Below are 17,195 nucleotides of genomic sequence, written 5' to 3' on the forward strand. Positions count from 1 at the left end.
TAGTGGTTTAAAGCCTCTGTTGCATATGGTCAATGCAATCGCACTCAAACGAGATTAGGTAGAACTCCATTTTTGGTCACTTATTCTAATTTCTCATCTTTGCTTGAGGACAAGCAAAATGCTGTTTGGGGGTGGTTTGATAAGAGCCCAAAACTGTAGTTTTAACCCCTTAATAATCATCTTGTTAGACCAATTATGTGAATAATAAGTAAAAGAGTTAACACCGACGTTTTTTTTATGCATTTCGGTTTCAAAGTCCATTATGTGCGAGAAATGTACCACTTTAGCGAGATAAAGGAGCAAAAGTCGTGAGAACTCCGAAAAGCCGTATCTTTGGACTCGGACCTCGGAATTGGGCATACCTTATGTCAAAACGACCGCCTCGGGAAGAGCTTTGTAATGGTCCAAGCCTTGACCCAATCAGAGGAGCAGAAGTGGACGAAAAGTCTGTGGAAGTCAACTGCAGCTGAAGAGGCCTTTTTGGACTGAAAGAATTGGGTTTTTGGGCCTGATTCTCTGGCCCAAACCCTGGCTCCAAGCCCATGCACGAATTTTGGATCTGAATGTATAAGAACAAAAGCTTAAGTCTTTGTTAATGGTAGATAGTTAGGTTAGAAAATAAATTAGATTAGTTAGCCTCCATTAAACCTTAATTCTAGATCTAGTTTTCATTAGTTTAATTAAGTTTAATTTCATTTCAATTCTTGTTTTAGATTAAACTCTCAAATTATTGTTCTTGATTGATTAGATAATAAAAATAGTTATTTTGTCAATTTCGATTTTTGTCAATTCCAATTCTAGATCTGATTTCAATTCATGTCCTTAGTTCAATTTAGTCATTAAATTAGATTTCATTATTGTTTAATTAAATAAATTTCAATGCTTTATATTATGTTTAGTTTTAATATAAATGGAAATGATTGCGGAATGATTCAAGGCTAAACCTCCATTAGAGGGGGTTGTGAAGCCTTGATGAAAGCTTGAGTCCGATTATCGTAGAAAGTCGCCGATTTTCTATTCCACTCTAGAAATGATTAGTTCACCATGAGAATGGGTTTAATTGTTCACATGCTAGTTATGATTGGTAGAAATGCCATGTATAATTAGAGATTAGGAATAACCAATTGTTCTCGCGGGCAGTTCATTCGGATTACGACGATTCGTCGTTAGTGGATTAAGTTGAGTTAAGGTGGAATCAATCCCCTCTAACTCCTTATCATAGAATCAACGTAGCATTCCTTAGTATTGATTCGATAACCGACTAGTTGCATCTTGTGGGTAGTTGCATCGTAGTATAATTCCCTTCGTAAAACTCTCATAGACTTAAAAACGACTAGTTAGATTAGAAAACATCCATGCTAGAGCACTAGGAGTGGAACGAACTCTATCTACTCCCCTATATCTCAATTGGTTGAGAGTAGAATAATTCTTTGATAAACAAGATAGCATCAGCAAAATAGTTTAGTTTACTTACGTTGAGAATTCATGTTCATTTCGTAGGTAGACTATACATTTTATAGTTATCAGTTTGGAGGGGTTATTGTTGTTTTGTTTAGGTGATGGTAAGGTGCTGCCAAAGCTTGAGAAGGCTTTAATGGCTAACGCCACATCGCGGATTCTAGGGTGGGGCGATTTTTGGTAGTTTGAACTGTTTTGGTTGAAATGGGAGATGGTGGTGGCTGGGAGATTGGTGGTCTTTGGAGGAAGGAGATGGCCATTTGGGCTTGGGCACCGGCCGGTTTCTCTTGGGCTTGGTTGGTTAGTTGGGCGAAATGTTTTAAGTTCTTGGGCCCTAGCTTGTTTTGTTTGGGGCCAGACTAATTTGGCTTAGCCTATGGGCCAGTTCAGTTGATGTTGGGCCCAGTTTTGTTTTAAATTTGTGGACCAGTTCAATTTAAAATTTTTGGGCCGAATCCAATTAGTTTTGGGGCGATTCAAGATAAGTTTTGGGCCCGTTTCTAATATTCTTTGGGGGCGGTCCATAGGACTTAAAATAGATCTAATGGGTCTTTAAATGTTTAGACTTTTCGGGTTATAAGGTTTGGGCTTAATTAACCTGGTCCGAACCATTACCTTGGTCATGAGCCCACGAGTTACGACTTGACCTTAGCCATGAACCATGGCTATGATGAACTTGTCAAACATGGAAACGACAGTTTGATTTTGACAATGACAGTTTGACTTCGACCATGACGTGTTGATTTTGACTTTGACCATGATGGGTTGACTTTGACTTTGACCATGATGTGTTGACTTTGACCATGATGGGTTGACTTTGACCATGATGTGTTGACTTCGACCATGACGTGTTGATTTTGACTTTGACCATGATGTGTTGACCTTGACCATGATGGGTTGACTTTGACTTTGACCATGAGGTGTTGACTTTGACCATGACATGTTGACTTTGACCATGGCATGTTGATTTTGACTTTGATCTTTGACTTTGACGTTGACCATGACGTGTCGACTTTGACTTTGACCGTTGACCGTTGACTGTGGAATGTTGACTTTTCCAGTTTTTCACATATTTGTTTTTATGGATAAATGTAATAATAAAACGTTGTCGGATATTGTATAACTTGGTTGGTTATTATCTAATTTAGATTTGACGTGAGTAGTGTGTAAAGCACATATATATTGGGCTTTGATTGTGGACTGTGGACTGTCTAGTTGTGCTACGTTTTATGTTGTATATTATATGGACACATGTAGTAATAAAATGCTATGGAAGCTTGTATAAATTTGGTTGTCAGTATCTAAGAAAGTTTGGACATTGATGTTGTGTATTTTTGACACGCGTGACGATATTGAGATGTTAGGAGACGTTATATTCCTAACGCTATACTAAAATGTATCGCGACACGTTGAAGTAAGTGTGACATGATATAATATGTTGGAGTATATATATTAATGCAATATCTTTGAGAAATGTATATAAACGCTCCATTATTATATATGTGAGATGCTACTATGAGGTAGTATAGTATTGATGAATATTTGCCCACGGGAGTGTGGTGAAATGCAATAATATATTGGCACGTGAAATAATGAAAGTGGTTATGTGAAATAATTGAGATATGTCTAAATATGGTGGCTTAGTGCAATAAGGTAATTGACCTGCACGTGATATAGTGAAATTTTATTATGAGTCATTAATGTATGACACCTGAATAAATTACGTAACGAAAATCCTAGAACCTAACTACCACAACTCATGTGATTGGCCATTCTGGCGCTTCGGTTAATCCGAATGGCCTTCGGCTTAAGTAATGTGATTGGCCCTTCCCGCATTTCAGTTAATCCGAATGGCCTTCGGCTTAAGTAATGTGATTGGCCCTCCCGGCGTTTCAATAAAGTTGAATGGCCCTCCTGGCGAGCCCGAATAGTGGTTTGATTATTCCGTTCGCAAAATAGAACGATGACGCGATATTTTATGCCGAATAGTGGCATTACTTACATAATTGTTTCCGCGTGAGGATTTACGGTGCGCGGCATCCCCCGTGGTGGTTACGCCGAGTGGTTCATTATGTAAGGGAGGCATGTGGATGTACATGTTCGTTTGGGGTAGCGATTATGGTAGCCATGGAAACTAGGTAAGACATAGATACTGACGTGATTTTAGGGACACACAAAGAAAGTCTAAATTAATATAATTATGGTAATATGTTGGTAAATGATATATCTTTAGATAGATGATTGTATATGATTTGACCGGTTAGTATTTTAGTTAGAACCTAAAAGGCCTCGTGGAGGAACTAAATGCATTTTATTATGCGTATGGTATGTTGTATTTGTTGTTGGAAGTTATGGCGCCTCAGTGGAGGAACTACCTGCCTAGATTATTGTACTTAAGTATGTTATATTAGTCGTTGAAAGTTAAAGTACCGGTGGAGGAACTAACTGCATTATGGATTATGTATATATTTGTATAAGTATATGTTGTTTTTAGAGCTACTCACACCAAAGATTTTTATAATGCCGACCCGATTTGCATGTTTGCTTATCGGGTGTGTTCATTCAATGAACATAGTTGATAAGTTTTGGATGAGGTTTAGTGTTGAAGAAGAGTGGTTGTTGCTTGTGGTTTTGCGTTAAGCAGCATCTCGTGATTTGTTTTGTTTTCCTTGAGGTGATATAGAATTTCGGTCTAGACAATGTTTTTGTATTTCATTTGTAAATTTTATTAAAGAGTTATTGAAAGGAGAGTTGTAACCTAATCTTATTTGTGAATCTTTGTCATGAAGAAGATTTTTGTTTAAGTTAAAATTTTTATTGGTTTTTATTATCCGCATATTTAAACTGTTTATGGGTTTTTGGGAGTTGAGAGTGCGTCACACCTCGGAGATCGAAGAGTCGGGAACAAATAATGTTTTTCCGAATTCTGTCGAAATTCGGGGTGTGACAAAACCGCTCCTTAAGATCTTTCCAAATGTTGAAAGCCGAATCAACATAGAGAATACTACTACGAATCTCATCAGTGACATAATTAAGAATCCAAGATGCGACCAAATCATCACATCGAACCCACAGACATAGATCATTGGGATCAACAGGTTTTTTGATGGAGCCCATCAACAAACCCAATCTTGTTCTTAGCACGAAGAGCTCTAGTGATTGAACGAAGCCAAGTACCATAATTATCTTCGAATAATAATGGAGAGACAAGGATCGCGATGGGATTGTTGGAGTGATGCACCTAAATAGGGATCATCGGATCCTTGTACAATAATAAAATCATCGGTTGTAGAGGAAGAATAATGGGATGGAGTTTTTCCGGTGGAGTTTTTCTAGTGGATTTTTGTCCGGGTTACCGACCATTGTTGTGATTCTCGTTAAAAGTGAGAGATTGATTGATGAGTGGAAACAAAACAAAGAACCCTTAGTTTCGGCTCGATACCATATAAAGGGAAAAAACGATATTGGAAAAACACGTTGAGATTATTTTCCTCAATTGAGGAGAGAGAAATGTGACTACATCTTATTTATAAGAGAGCTTCATAATTACAATGGAAAGTTTTGGAGTGAAAAGCAAGTAAAATATACTACAAATCTACTTAGGTTAGGAAACTAATGAAACATGGAAATAGGTTACTATGGTAACACGTGAACACCAAGTTAGAAGATTGATTCGACTACTTTCTATTAGTTCTCCATGCATGTAATGGTTTTGTGAACTCTGCCCTACTGCTTTTGTGCAAGAATTGTAGCATTTTAATTAAATTGCAGAAACTTGAAGAAATAAAAAATTGTTCATCCATGTTTTGATTCCTCTGCTTTCTTTTAGTTTCCTTGCTAAATTCTCTGCTTGTATTTACTTTTTGTGTAACTATTGATATTTTGGTAGAAGAAACACAGATGTGGGTAAATTTGTAGTTGTGGTTTGAGTCCACCCGTAATGGTATGAAGCTTTAAACTGGTCTTTAAGGTACTCCGATATGCAAAAAGATCCATGGGTGTTTTCTGACCTATCAACACTAGCTTAGATGGTTAGAACCAGGGGTGAATCTACATGTTGCCTGACCAAGGCTCCCCCCGGCCCCCAAATAATCCGTGAGCATAGCGAACTCTTGAGGTCGCTTTTCTAAAGTCACCCAAAAAACAACTTGCTTCGTGTCACCCTCTCCTGTGTCTGACCGTACCTCCAAATAACACTTCTTTTGTGTCTGACCGTACCCTCCCCCCCTTTTCTCATCTTCCTCTATCTTCGCCTCCAATCTCTCCTCCATCAAACCTGTTCTCACAATCTACCTCGTTGGATCTAACTCTCCCAATCGTCTCTCTATTCTCGCTCTCGGAATCGCCGCTGCTGTTAAAAATCTGCAAGTTGGAATAATCTGATCTGCTAAAGAACTCAAATCAGATTATTGTCAATAATCTGATCTGCTAAAGAACTCAAATCAGATTATTGTCAGTAGGTAAGAGATTTCAGTATATTCGGTCACTCTCTCTGCTGTTAAAAATATGAATTTGTAATACTATGGATGTAGATGTTATGGTTCCTCAATTGGTACGGTTAGATATATACGGGCACAATATAGGAGAAGGCAGCTTGAAAACAACCTGCGTAAGAATGTTATAAAATTTGTGTGTACTTAGGAATACTTAGTTCTTACGGTCTACGGTTTCCCTGAGCAGTACACTTGAACTACATTGCATAAAAACTTATTTTTCAGAATGTAATCCTGATCCATATTTCAGGCAATTGATGCTAGAGATGCGTTGGCAAAATCACTCTATGCTTGTTTGTTTGAATGGCTGGTGGAGCAAATTAATTTGTCGTTAGAAGTGGGCAAGAGGCGTACAGGAAGATCCATCAGCGGCTTGATATATATGGTTTTGAATCTTTTGATGTAAGCAGCAGTTCTATTTTTAAAATTTATAAGCCGTTTATGCTTGGTAAGCAAATTCTTATGCTGAAGAACTTCTGCTTGTAGAGGAACAGTTTTGAACAATTCTGCATAAATTATGCAAATGAGAGGCTACAACAGCATTTCAATCAACATTTGTTCAAGTTAGAGCATCCCAGGAGGTAACTTTCCCGCCTTTATATTCTATATTCACAAGATACAGTCAACAATTCTGGAGATCTCATTTTTCGCAGAAAGTTTGGGCCGTAATTTTCATGCTATGGTAGTTGCTTAGAATTTGGAATTGTAATACAGTATTTTTGATACCAAAAGGTGAACATTTTTAGGAATATATTCAAGATGGAATCGACTGGGCAAAAGTTGACTTTGAAGACAACCAGGATTGTCTAAATCTGTTTGAGAGGGTATGCATCCGAATCTTTTTGCCTGGACTTTATTGCTTTATTAGTTTGCATAATCTCTGGATAGTAGTATACAATATGTCTATATTATTTTATTACTCAAAAAGTGAAAGGAAGCAAGAGAAGAAATGATAAGGTAGATATCTGATATTAAACCATGTTGATTATTCGATTAATTTGGCATGCATCAATCCTCTTTTCATTTTATATGTACCAGTTTTCTTTTGTAGTTTCACTCGAGACAAACAGAAATTTAGGCATGTGACTATCAGGAATTTAGTCAAATACACATGTAGATGTAGTAATGTTTACTTACCGGCTAGCTTAGTTAGTAAATTTTGTGGGAGATGTTACCAGAGACCTGGTTTGAAAACCCACCTGCACCATAATGTACGACATCTATTAAAATAATATATTGTGCCAATATCTTGGTTAATTATTTTGATTTTATGTGAGATATGCATTTGGTCTTGACCATTTGGAGAATAGTGAGTTGCAGTATGGCTGTGAGGTTCGCAAAATATTCTGATGCCTATAAATACCATGTTTTCTCATCTCACTGATCAGCTGGCGCTTAAATAGTACAATGGTTCAATCCTAGGATGGTAATATGCAATTATTACCTATTTTACCTGCATATTGTGAACACGATAGATGGTTTTTCTGTTTATCATCTACTCACCTGTTCTTCTGGTCAGTTATATATTGCTGTCTGGTTCTAACTTTAAGTATTTCCCTTTATTCACTGTTATGGGGTTTTTTACTTGTTAGTCTGTTGTACAAAATGTGGTGACCTTAGCTTGATAAATAAAATATTCATTTGTTGCATGTTCCATCATTCTATGTTGCGAATACTCAATAATCTGTTTATCACTAGTTCTGGTATATACTCGTTGACAATGGCACTTTCCGTAGGCTTAAGAGGCTAATGCTTTCCGAATTGATATGTGTTCGCTCGTCATGATTTGGAACTCTGCACACTTGAGTCTTGACACTTCAACTGCTAAACTATTTTTTGATGTATATTATAGTTTCAGTTTGTATATATGGTTTTGGAACTATTACGGATGGATGTGCTAATAAAATAATAATAATTGACTTTGTTCTATTTGAAGTGTTGGGCGATTTCTTTAGTATGCCTTGTTTAATTTTCTCATTGACTTGGATTCATCACCTTGTTTGATCCGCAACCCAGATTGTATATATTTCAGCTATCTTATATGTGGGTGGGTTTCTTTTTGTTATACTGATTTGGGATTTTGGGCTACTTTTGTTTGGGTGTTCAATTTAACTAACTTCTGAAAATGTATTGTCATGATCCAGTTTAACTTTGATATTCACTTGTACTTGGCATGATTTAAATGTGTTTTGTTAAACAAAATCAGGCATAATTAAAATATCAATTTTCATAGCTTTGGAGTCCCTATATATCTGTTATATTAGCTTCTTGTTTGGGTTAATGATTAATGTTGTTGCTAATTAGCTTCTCAATCAAATTTATTTGAACATCACATTTATTAGTTGTAATTCCTCTGCCTATTTTCCAAGTGTATTTATTTATATATATCATTCATGCATGTACTACCATGTTATGTCCCAATAACCCAATGGAATGGATGTAAGTAGACTTACGGCTAGCCCAATAGAAGGGATGTAAGTAGACTTACGGCTAGTGGGTTACACCACTAGTGTCGGTGTCGAAAGCCCTAACCACATCACCAACTAGAGATCCATTAACGTTTACACTTATAGGGAGGTTTGAAGATGTGGAACCAAGCCTTACTAGATGCATTCATTATAATCAACATAGACATAGATAAATTTTTCTCGTATTCTCATTTTACTTTTTTTTTTTTCTATAGGAGGGAGTGGAGAACTTGATAATGAATACCAAAGTGCCTAATAAAAGCCTATTGGAAATAATTAACAATGATTGGAATAGCGGTAATTGGATCAATTGGAGGCAAAAGAGTGGTATGGGAAACACACTAACTTTAGCTAAACTCGAAATCAATTGGGCTTTCATAGAAGCACTTGTTAGATGTTGGGAGCCAAATGACATGGTTTTCAAATTTGGCTCTCATCAACTTTGTCCTACACTAGAAGAATGTTCTCATCTTCTTGGCATGTCTCTTGGAGGCAGTCCTGCTTTTCCCCACCTAAAAGATAGCTATATAAAGGAGCTTGTCGATTTCCTGCATATCTCCAAAAAAACTCTTGAAAAAGATACAAATGGTCAAGTGAAAACTTGCTCTCTTGATTTCCTTCTCGCTAGACACTTGAATGTCGGTGATCCAACCGATAAAAAAAAGGTTTTAGGGCGTGCAAATTCAATAGACTTAGCAATTGTGGGACATGTTCTTCTTCCGAATAACACAAACAAAATTGATGCCTCTTTGTGCAAAATAATTCAAGAAGTTAGAACTGGGAACGTTACTATCATACCAATGATATTAGCGGAACTTCTTATAGGTTTGACCAATTGTGTCATAAATAGACATACCAAGCTTTCAGGATGCATTCCACTTCTTCAAGTTTGGGCATATGAGCACTTATCAAATTCCTTGGTGAAAATGAAAAGAGTCGGAGATAGCAGATATAATCTTGTCAAAACAAGCATTAGCAAGTGTCCTTGTACAATTCCTAAGGATGCAAACGCATGGTACACCAGCCTAAATTCTTTGAAGACGGAGGACATCAAGTGGAAATGTGATTGGCTCTTGTGTCACAGAGATATTTATCTACATATTCCAGGTCGACAAAGTATTGTACTTGTTGGCCTTCATGGTTCCACTCTGTATGTGCCACTTCGAGTGCTATGCCAGTTTGGTTGTGTTCCATTCAATCCAACCACCACTAATCTTGAAAACGACCATGTTAATTTTACGTCATACTCCATGAAAAAAGAAATTATATATGTCAAGACATGGGACCAGAGTCGTCAATCTGTTTTTTCGTTTCTTCAAAACAATACCTCTATCATAAGTGAAGTAAATCAACTTGCTCCAAAGCGTAGCAGAGAATTTGATGGAGATCAAGAAAACCCAAATAACAAGATGTCCACTTGTAATAATGCAAGAAGAGAGGGGATATAATCTCTGTCATGATTGCATTATACATCAACCTCCACCAAATGGATGTAAGTCCAATTTTTTACATTATATTTTTTTATTTATTTGGCAATGTATTTTAACTTTAAATTAGTGACAAAAATTATCCAAAACGAATAATAATAAATTAGATACAACTTTACTCTATCATTTTCATACAATTCCAAGAAAAAAAAACATGATTTATTACCCTTTACTCACTGTGCAATATTTGACGTATTCGGTGTTACCCTTTACTCTTGCCAAATATGTTTAGTTGTATGCTTCTGTCCTAGAACAACACATTTATTAATGGTACTTCCTTTGCGTTATTTTCCCTGTGTATTTCTTTATATATATAATATATCATTCATGCATGTTCTACTGTCATGTCACAATAACCCAATAGAAGGGATGCAAGTAAGCTTACGGCTAGTGGGTTACACCACTGGTGTCGGTGTCGAAAGCCCCAACCACATCACCAACTAAAGATCCATTAGTGTTTACACTTCTGTGGAGGTTTGAATATGTGGAACCAAGCCTTATTAGATGCATAAACCAAATCTCTATATGTTTAAATCATGATTGAGAATTTTTGGTTTTTTATGTCAACTGCATGTAAGTCCAATTTTACATTTGGAAATGTATTTTTACTTTAAATTTGTTAGAAATATTATCCAAAAGGAATAACAAGAAATAAGATACAACTTTACTCTATCATTTTCAAACAATTCAACAAATAAAATCAACCAAATCGTTATATAGATTTACTTTATTAAATATCTATATTCATGGAGCTAACCATTTTCTTAAATCTTTACATTTTGCACTTTTTTTTTGTTCTAGGTCTTTATGTTATTGTGAAAATATTGGAAAAGGAAGCGGTATGTTTTCATTCAGATTTGTGGTATTCCTAATCCCACAACATTTATTTTATTGGCCTCAAACTACCCATTTTCATTACAATATATTTCCAAAGCTAACCATTATTTGTTTTGTCCTTGCAGGCCCAGTTCTTTTGGTTTTGTTTTCCTTCTGAGTCTTTATATTTCTTGGAGATATTTTTGTCAAAGAAATTGGTATGTATTCATTCAAGCATTTGCTATACTCCTTGTTTTCATTTGTTTTCAGCTTGAAACTACTATTTACATGGTAATGCAATTGGTGGAGACGGTCTCATATAAGACGTGCATTCCTCTTTAAGATTCATGCATTTCTCTTGCACTTAATTGTCTTAATATCTCCTAATACATTTGTTACTTTCGGTGCATTTAATATGTGGGTAATAATGGTCCAAATTTCTTTATTTCATTTAGATATAACAAAGTAAGTGGTCATATTTATGTTTCATATATATTGCAAGTTTTTCACATTTATGACAACCACGGTTGAAATAATAAGTTTGAAGTAGTTGGACTTTATAGTTGTTATCCATTTACTTAACTTTTGTTGGCTTACCTTCCCGTTTGAGATAAGAAACAAATTTCCTAAGGAAAACTTTCAACTATTTAATGCTCCAGTTTGCCAACCATGTAGGAATTTCATTTGACACGACATAAGAAGGCTTCCCTCTCGTCCCTCCTTTTCCACTCCCAGTGTTTTAATGCACAATGGATGCAACTGAGGAAGGTTTTCCAGTAGCACTACACCAAATTGATAGGTTCTTTGGTAGATTTTATATTCGTCGGAATCGACATACTCCCCTACCAACTACTACTCGGCCGCGTCTTCATAATCGTCGGCCACGTAACTCTTTCGCCCAAATATCAACATACATCAGGAGATTAGACTACCTACCAGAAATTGCATATCCAACTACTCGAAGACGTACAATTCTGTCCAGACGTACTTCTTCTCGGATTATGACAGCGGTGGCATCTTAACCTGAGATTTCAATGCATATTCATAGGAGACCTGATCAGCCAGAATCCCCTATAAGTAATCACATGGTTAGAAATTGTGCAGAAATCTCTTCAGCAAGGGAGAGGGTCGATGATCTAGATGAAAATTGCCCGCTCATGGAATGGGTTAAAGACGGGTTGAAATCCCCGCACCAAATTCTTTGGTAAGGGAGACTATATCTGATTTACCGTAAAATGTACCCCGTGATTCAAAGGGTTGACAATCTACCGGATCCAACAGAGACTTCAAGAGGTTATGACAGGGTTGGAAGTCAAGCAGATAAATCTTTGCAACGAGATAGTGTATCTGATTTTGATTTAGCAGACAATTGCCCGCTCATTCAGTGGCTACGTAATCCAAAGGTTGCATGCCCAGTTGATAATAACAGCATTTCCCACACAATGCAACGGGTGGAGCAGAAAAGGGCTATAAATACTGCAAAAAAGAAGAGAGCCCGTGCAAAACAGACAAGTGGGCAGAATGCTGCGACTTAGTCAATTAATAGTGCTAGAAGAAAAGCTGCACGCATTTGCTAAACCTCCGAGCAGAGAGAAGTTCGTCGTCGCCTAGACACTGCTCGTAGAGGTTTGGCTCGTGGATTGCAAATGGATGCAGTACAACATTCCCTCAGAAGGCAAATTGTAGAGCATCGTAGGTCTACAAATACTGCAAAAAAGAAGAGAACTCGTGCAAAACAGACAAGTGCGCAGCATGCATCGACACAGTCAATTAATAGTGCTATAAGAAAAGAAGCCCGCATTGGTGAAACCTCCAATCACCGAGATGCAAATCATTGCCTAGACACTGCTCGTAAAGCTTTCACTCGTGCATTGCACATGGATGGAGTAAAAAATTCCAGACAAGCTCATATAAGATCATCATTTGTAAGGCAAACCCTGTTGAAAGGGTTGTTCAAAACGCCCTTAATGTGTTTCGTAGCAGAGTTGTTGGGCAAAGACTTGCCCGTCAAACAATTACCCGTCAAAGAATTGTCATTGCTCGTCAAAGAGTTATTTCACATAACGTTGTTCATCAAAAACTTCCTGGTGTTCAACTGATGGTGTGTGAAGACAATATCCGTGATAACCCTGATCTGCCACCTACTATAGACGACTACATACCACTCTCCAACGCACAAGTATTTAGAAAATCCTACAATGATATTTCATGGGTCAGTTGTCCTCTATGCAAAAGGAAATTTCCCGATCTAAAGATTTCTGCAGGTATTTGCTTTTCTTTGTATATTTTATTGGAATATGTTTGTACTAAGTGAAAACCTCGCTTATAACAAGAATTGATGCAGGAATTTGTACCTCTTGCAAGTTGGATAACCGGGCTAACACTGACGCTGACATGTTCAGTGTTAACAATTCAATGGATCCGGGCATTGTACCTATAGAACTTTCTCGTTTGTCCCATCTAGAAATAATTCTCATTGCCAGGGTGCACCCCATGATGTCTGTGGTATCGTGTTGGGGACAACAATACAAGTACAGTGGTAATGTGATAAATTTTTCCCAAGATGTCAATCTGATTGCCACTGTTCTTCCATTCAAGCCCGCTGATTTGTCTGTAATTCTTGTCATTCATAGAGGGGGGCCACATGCAAGCAAGGAATTCCGTGTTCGGCGAGAATTTGTACGCGACAAAGATTGGTTTGGTTGAAAACTAATCATCGGTACTATAATGATATAATTATTGATGATGGAACTATTGAAGGACTACGTAGATGGACAACGATGACCTTCCACATATGTCCCGACCTGTGGAATATATCGACAACAAAGTTTCTGCCATACCTAGGGAAGCTGATGACGATGACGGCCCACCAGACTTGCATAACCAGGATTTGCACATTGATGAGTTTCATGCTGTTGGAACTATTTCTATTGCGGCACAACCCAATCAACAAGCACGTCTACAGAAGGCATTTATAGTACCAAGTGTAGATCAAACTAATGTTCATATGCCTTTAACAAGTCACATCATTGATGAGTTTTCAACCCCAGGATATATTGCTATGGCATTTCCAACTTTGTTTCCTTACGGTGATGCTGATCTACGCCAAGCTCGCCAGCGGAAAGTCAATCCATTGCCGTACTTTCAGTTTTTGATGAAATTTCATGACGGCCGTTTTGCTAGAGATACGAGATTCCGCTACTTTGCTTGGAACTCTCTTTCAAGGTGGCAGGCACTTTCTTTAGGTGATGTTTTTGTGAGGAAGAATCCAGGGGATGCTGAGTTGTCAATTGAGGAAATTCGAAATATGGTTTCGTCCGGTGACAAGCAATTATCTAATCGTGTCTCTTACTTTGCTAACAACATTCGTGGTACCCGATCTTATTGGTATACAAGATTGAAAGAGCTGACTGCCATGGTTAAACAGTTAGGTGCACCAACCATATTCTTCATACTCAGCGCTGCTGATATGCAATGGCCAGAACTATTTCGTATTTTAGATCTTTCTAATGATCTTGAAAGGATGTCTTCTTTAGATAAAAGAAGGGGACGCGCAAAGTTAATTAATGATAACCCAAATGTTGTCGCTTGGTTCTTTCAGGCAAGAGTGAAATTCTTCTTCCGGGATTACTTACGAGCTGAGTTCTCTGTGGTTGATCATTGGTACCGGTTTGAGTGGCAAAATCATGGTAGTGGTCATGTTCATGGATTTCTTTGGCTAGCAGATGCTCCAGATGTTACTAAGATTGCTACAAGTGCTATCGATAGATCTAATGTCATTGATTATTTTGATAGTCTTGTTTGCACTGTGAACCCAGTCCCAAACATGTCTAGAAATCTGCAAGACCATCCTTGTGCACGCACTTTGCCACTCAATTTACAACTTGATACAAACGAAGATGACTATGTTTCGCTGGTCAATTGGGTCATGCGACACTCTATATGTGGTAGTCATTGTTTGCGCTTACACAAAGCAACCAAACAAATGATATGTCGCTTTAGATACCCATATGATGTAATAGGTCAGTCGAAGATTGTAGAAGACCCTCCCAACAGTAACATGTATCGTTTTCTCGGCCACCGAAATGATGAACTAGTGTGTTCCCACAATCGAAAGATTTTTGCGGACTGGCGTGCAAACATTGATTGGTCGTCGTCTTTTCTTTGCAATCCATTTGTCAATTACATTGCTAAATATGCCGCTAAATCTGAACCGGCTTCAAAAGTTTGAGATACTTTTCAAGATATTGTTGAAGATTTTCATCGACCGCAATCAAAATGCGGATCTGCATTCAAGCAGCCTACTTATGAAAAGTGTCTCTGAAAGAGATATTTCTGCCCAGGAAGTATGTCATTTGCTAATGGGGTACCCATTGACCAGATCATCCAGAAAGTTTGTACTCTTAAATATTAGCGAAAAGAGCATGTTAGCATCAATTGTACGCCGTCGAAGAGTGGCTGACGAGGATGAAATTGTTGGAACAGATCCAACCTTTGTAGGAAGATATCTGCAACGACCTTCTTGCTATGAAAATACTTCCCTCCTGAACATGGCAAAGAGACATTACTTCAAGCAACAGGTTTGGCACACTTCACGCGTGGACGCAATTGTGCGTTTGGTTCCGGAGCTAGACGGTGACATCCTACCAAACACTGATAAATGGGAATCATTTTGTCGTCAACAAGTCTTAATTCATCACCATTATCGAACTCTCGAAGAAGCTCAGGGAGAATTTGCACTGTGGTCTGAAAGATACTATGACTTGGGTTTCGAAATCATTCATGGGATTATTCTTCCAGAACCGATATATTAAGAGCTTGAAGATGGTATTGAGGTAGAGCTTGGTACTGAAGACTTACTTCGGGATGAGTGGATGATGGCAGCAGCAATGGGGCCCATGTTTGTCCCTGGGGAAACTGTGGAATTAGGAAGGAGAGACTTCGGCATTTCACACAATTGGTCTGAAGGTTTACATCGATATCCAAATATAGAAATTGATAGAAAATTTGTTCATGCTCTGCGTGGTGGCAATGAAATAAATCATGTACCTCAAACCGTTGTACCAGATCATGATTTATCTAATGAACAAAGACTGGCTCATGATATGGTTGTTAGAGTACTACAAGCTGGAGTATGTATTCGATTAATTGTTGGTGGGGGAGCAGGCACAGGCAAGTCCACACTCATAAATGCAATTGTATACTCAGTTACTGCAATTTTCAGAACAAACAAAGCAGTACGTGTCATGGCTCCTACTGGAGTTGCCGCTTTTAATATTGGAGGTGCAACCATCCATCATGAACTCTCTTTCACTGTGGAACAGAAAGGTGTGAAAGAAATTTCCAAAAATATTGAAGGTGATCAATGTCGACGTATGCAAGAGGACTTTAAAGACACCAAACTTATCATTATCGATGAGTACAGCATGGTCGGAAGAAGTATGCTTGCAAATATTGACCGGCGTTGTCGAGATATTTTCGCAAATAACAAGCCATTTGGTGATGCATCTATTATCCTCGTTGGTGATATGCGTCAATTACCTCCTGTATGTGACAGTGCTTTATATGTCCAAGGTGGGTCTATTAAAAAACAGCATGGTGGAATTGTGTATTCTAGTTTCGGTAAATGTGTTCGGTTATCACATATATTTCGACAAGCAGGGGATGACCAAGCATCATTTCGAGAAACACTGTTCAGACTCAGTAATGGAACTTCAACCGTCAGTGATTGGCAATTATTTCTAACTCGGGATATTTCATCGCTCAATATGGATGAGGTTAACACCTTCAAAGATGCTTTGCGTCTTTTTCCTACCAAACAGCCTGCACATGATTACAATCTCAACCGACTGATTGAACTTGGTAAACCAGTTGCTCGAATTGTATCACTAAATAATTGTGAGACCGCTACCAAGGCTTTGTCAGATGATGCAAAAGGCTTGGAGAAAGTTCTGTGTCTATCACTTGGTGCACGTGTTATGCTTCGTTCAAATATTGCCACCACAAATGGACTGGTTAATGGTGCAATGGGCACTGTTGTAGATATTGTTTACGGAAATGGTTGCAAATCACCAGAAGATATACCTCTTGCTGTTATGGTTGACTTCGACCACTATCGTGGTGCTAGGTTCCGTCCAGATTCTAATACAATACCTATTACTCCACAGACATCAAATTGGAAGTCCGGTAATGCTTCATGCCAGCGCATTCAGGTTCCCCTTGTACTATGTTGGGCGATAACAATTCACAAGAGTCAAGGCCTCACTCTTGATCGGGCTGTGGTAGATATTGGTGAAAGGGAAAGCCTGGGTTTGACTTTTGTTGCTTTGTCTCGCACAAGAAAGTTGTGTGATCTAGCATTTAGCCCTATGTTCTCTTTGGAAAGACTTCAAAAGATTGGAAAATGTGTAGGTCTTAGAGGCCGATTGCAAGAGGAGAATCGTTTGTTGCACTTGTCTGGTTCAACCATTTGA

At 37.9% G+C, this 17,195-nt stretch overlaps 2 protein-coding genes across 2 annotated transcripts; both read left to right on the forward strand.

The window, feature by feature from the left end:
• The first annotated feature begins 13,492 nt into the window (after positions 1-13,492).
• On the forward strand, positions 13,493-14,953 carry LOC147486772 (uncharacterized). Its single transcript, XM_086573847.1, has one exon. The coding sequence runs from the start codon at positions 13,493-13,495 to the stop codon at positions 14,951-14,953; it is 1,461 nt and encodes a 486-aa protein (XP_086429973.1).
• Positions 14,954-15,599: 646 nt separating this feature from the next.
• LOC147486773 (ATP-dependent DNA helicase PIF1-like) lies at positions 15,600-17,195 on the forward strand. Its single transcript, XM_086573848.1, has one exon. It carries the CDS (start codon positions 15,600-15,602, stop codon positions 17,193-17,195), a length of 1,596 nt encoding a protein of 531 aa, XP_086429974.1.

Source organism: Coptis chinensis, chromosome 7 (assembly GCF_015680905.1).
Source record: "Coptis chinensis isolate HL-2020 chromosome 7, ASM1568090v1, whole genome shotgun sequence".
NCBI lineage: Eukaryota > Viridiplantae > Streptophyta > Magnoliopsida > Ranunculales > Ranunculaceae > Coptis > Coptis chinensis.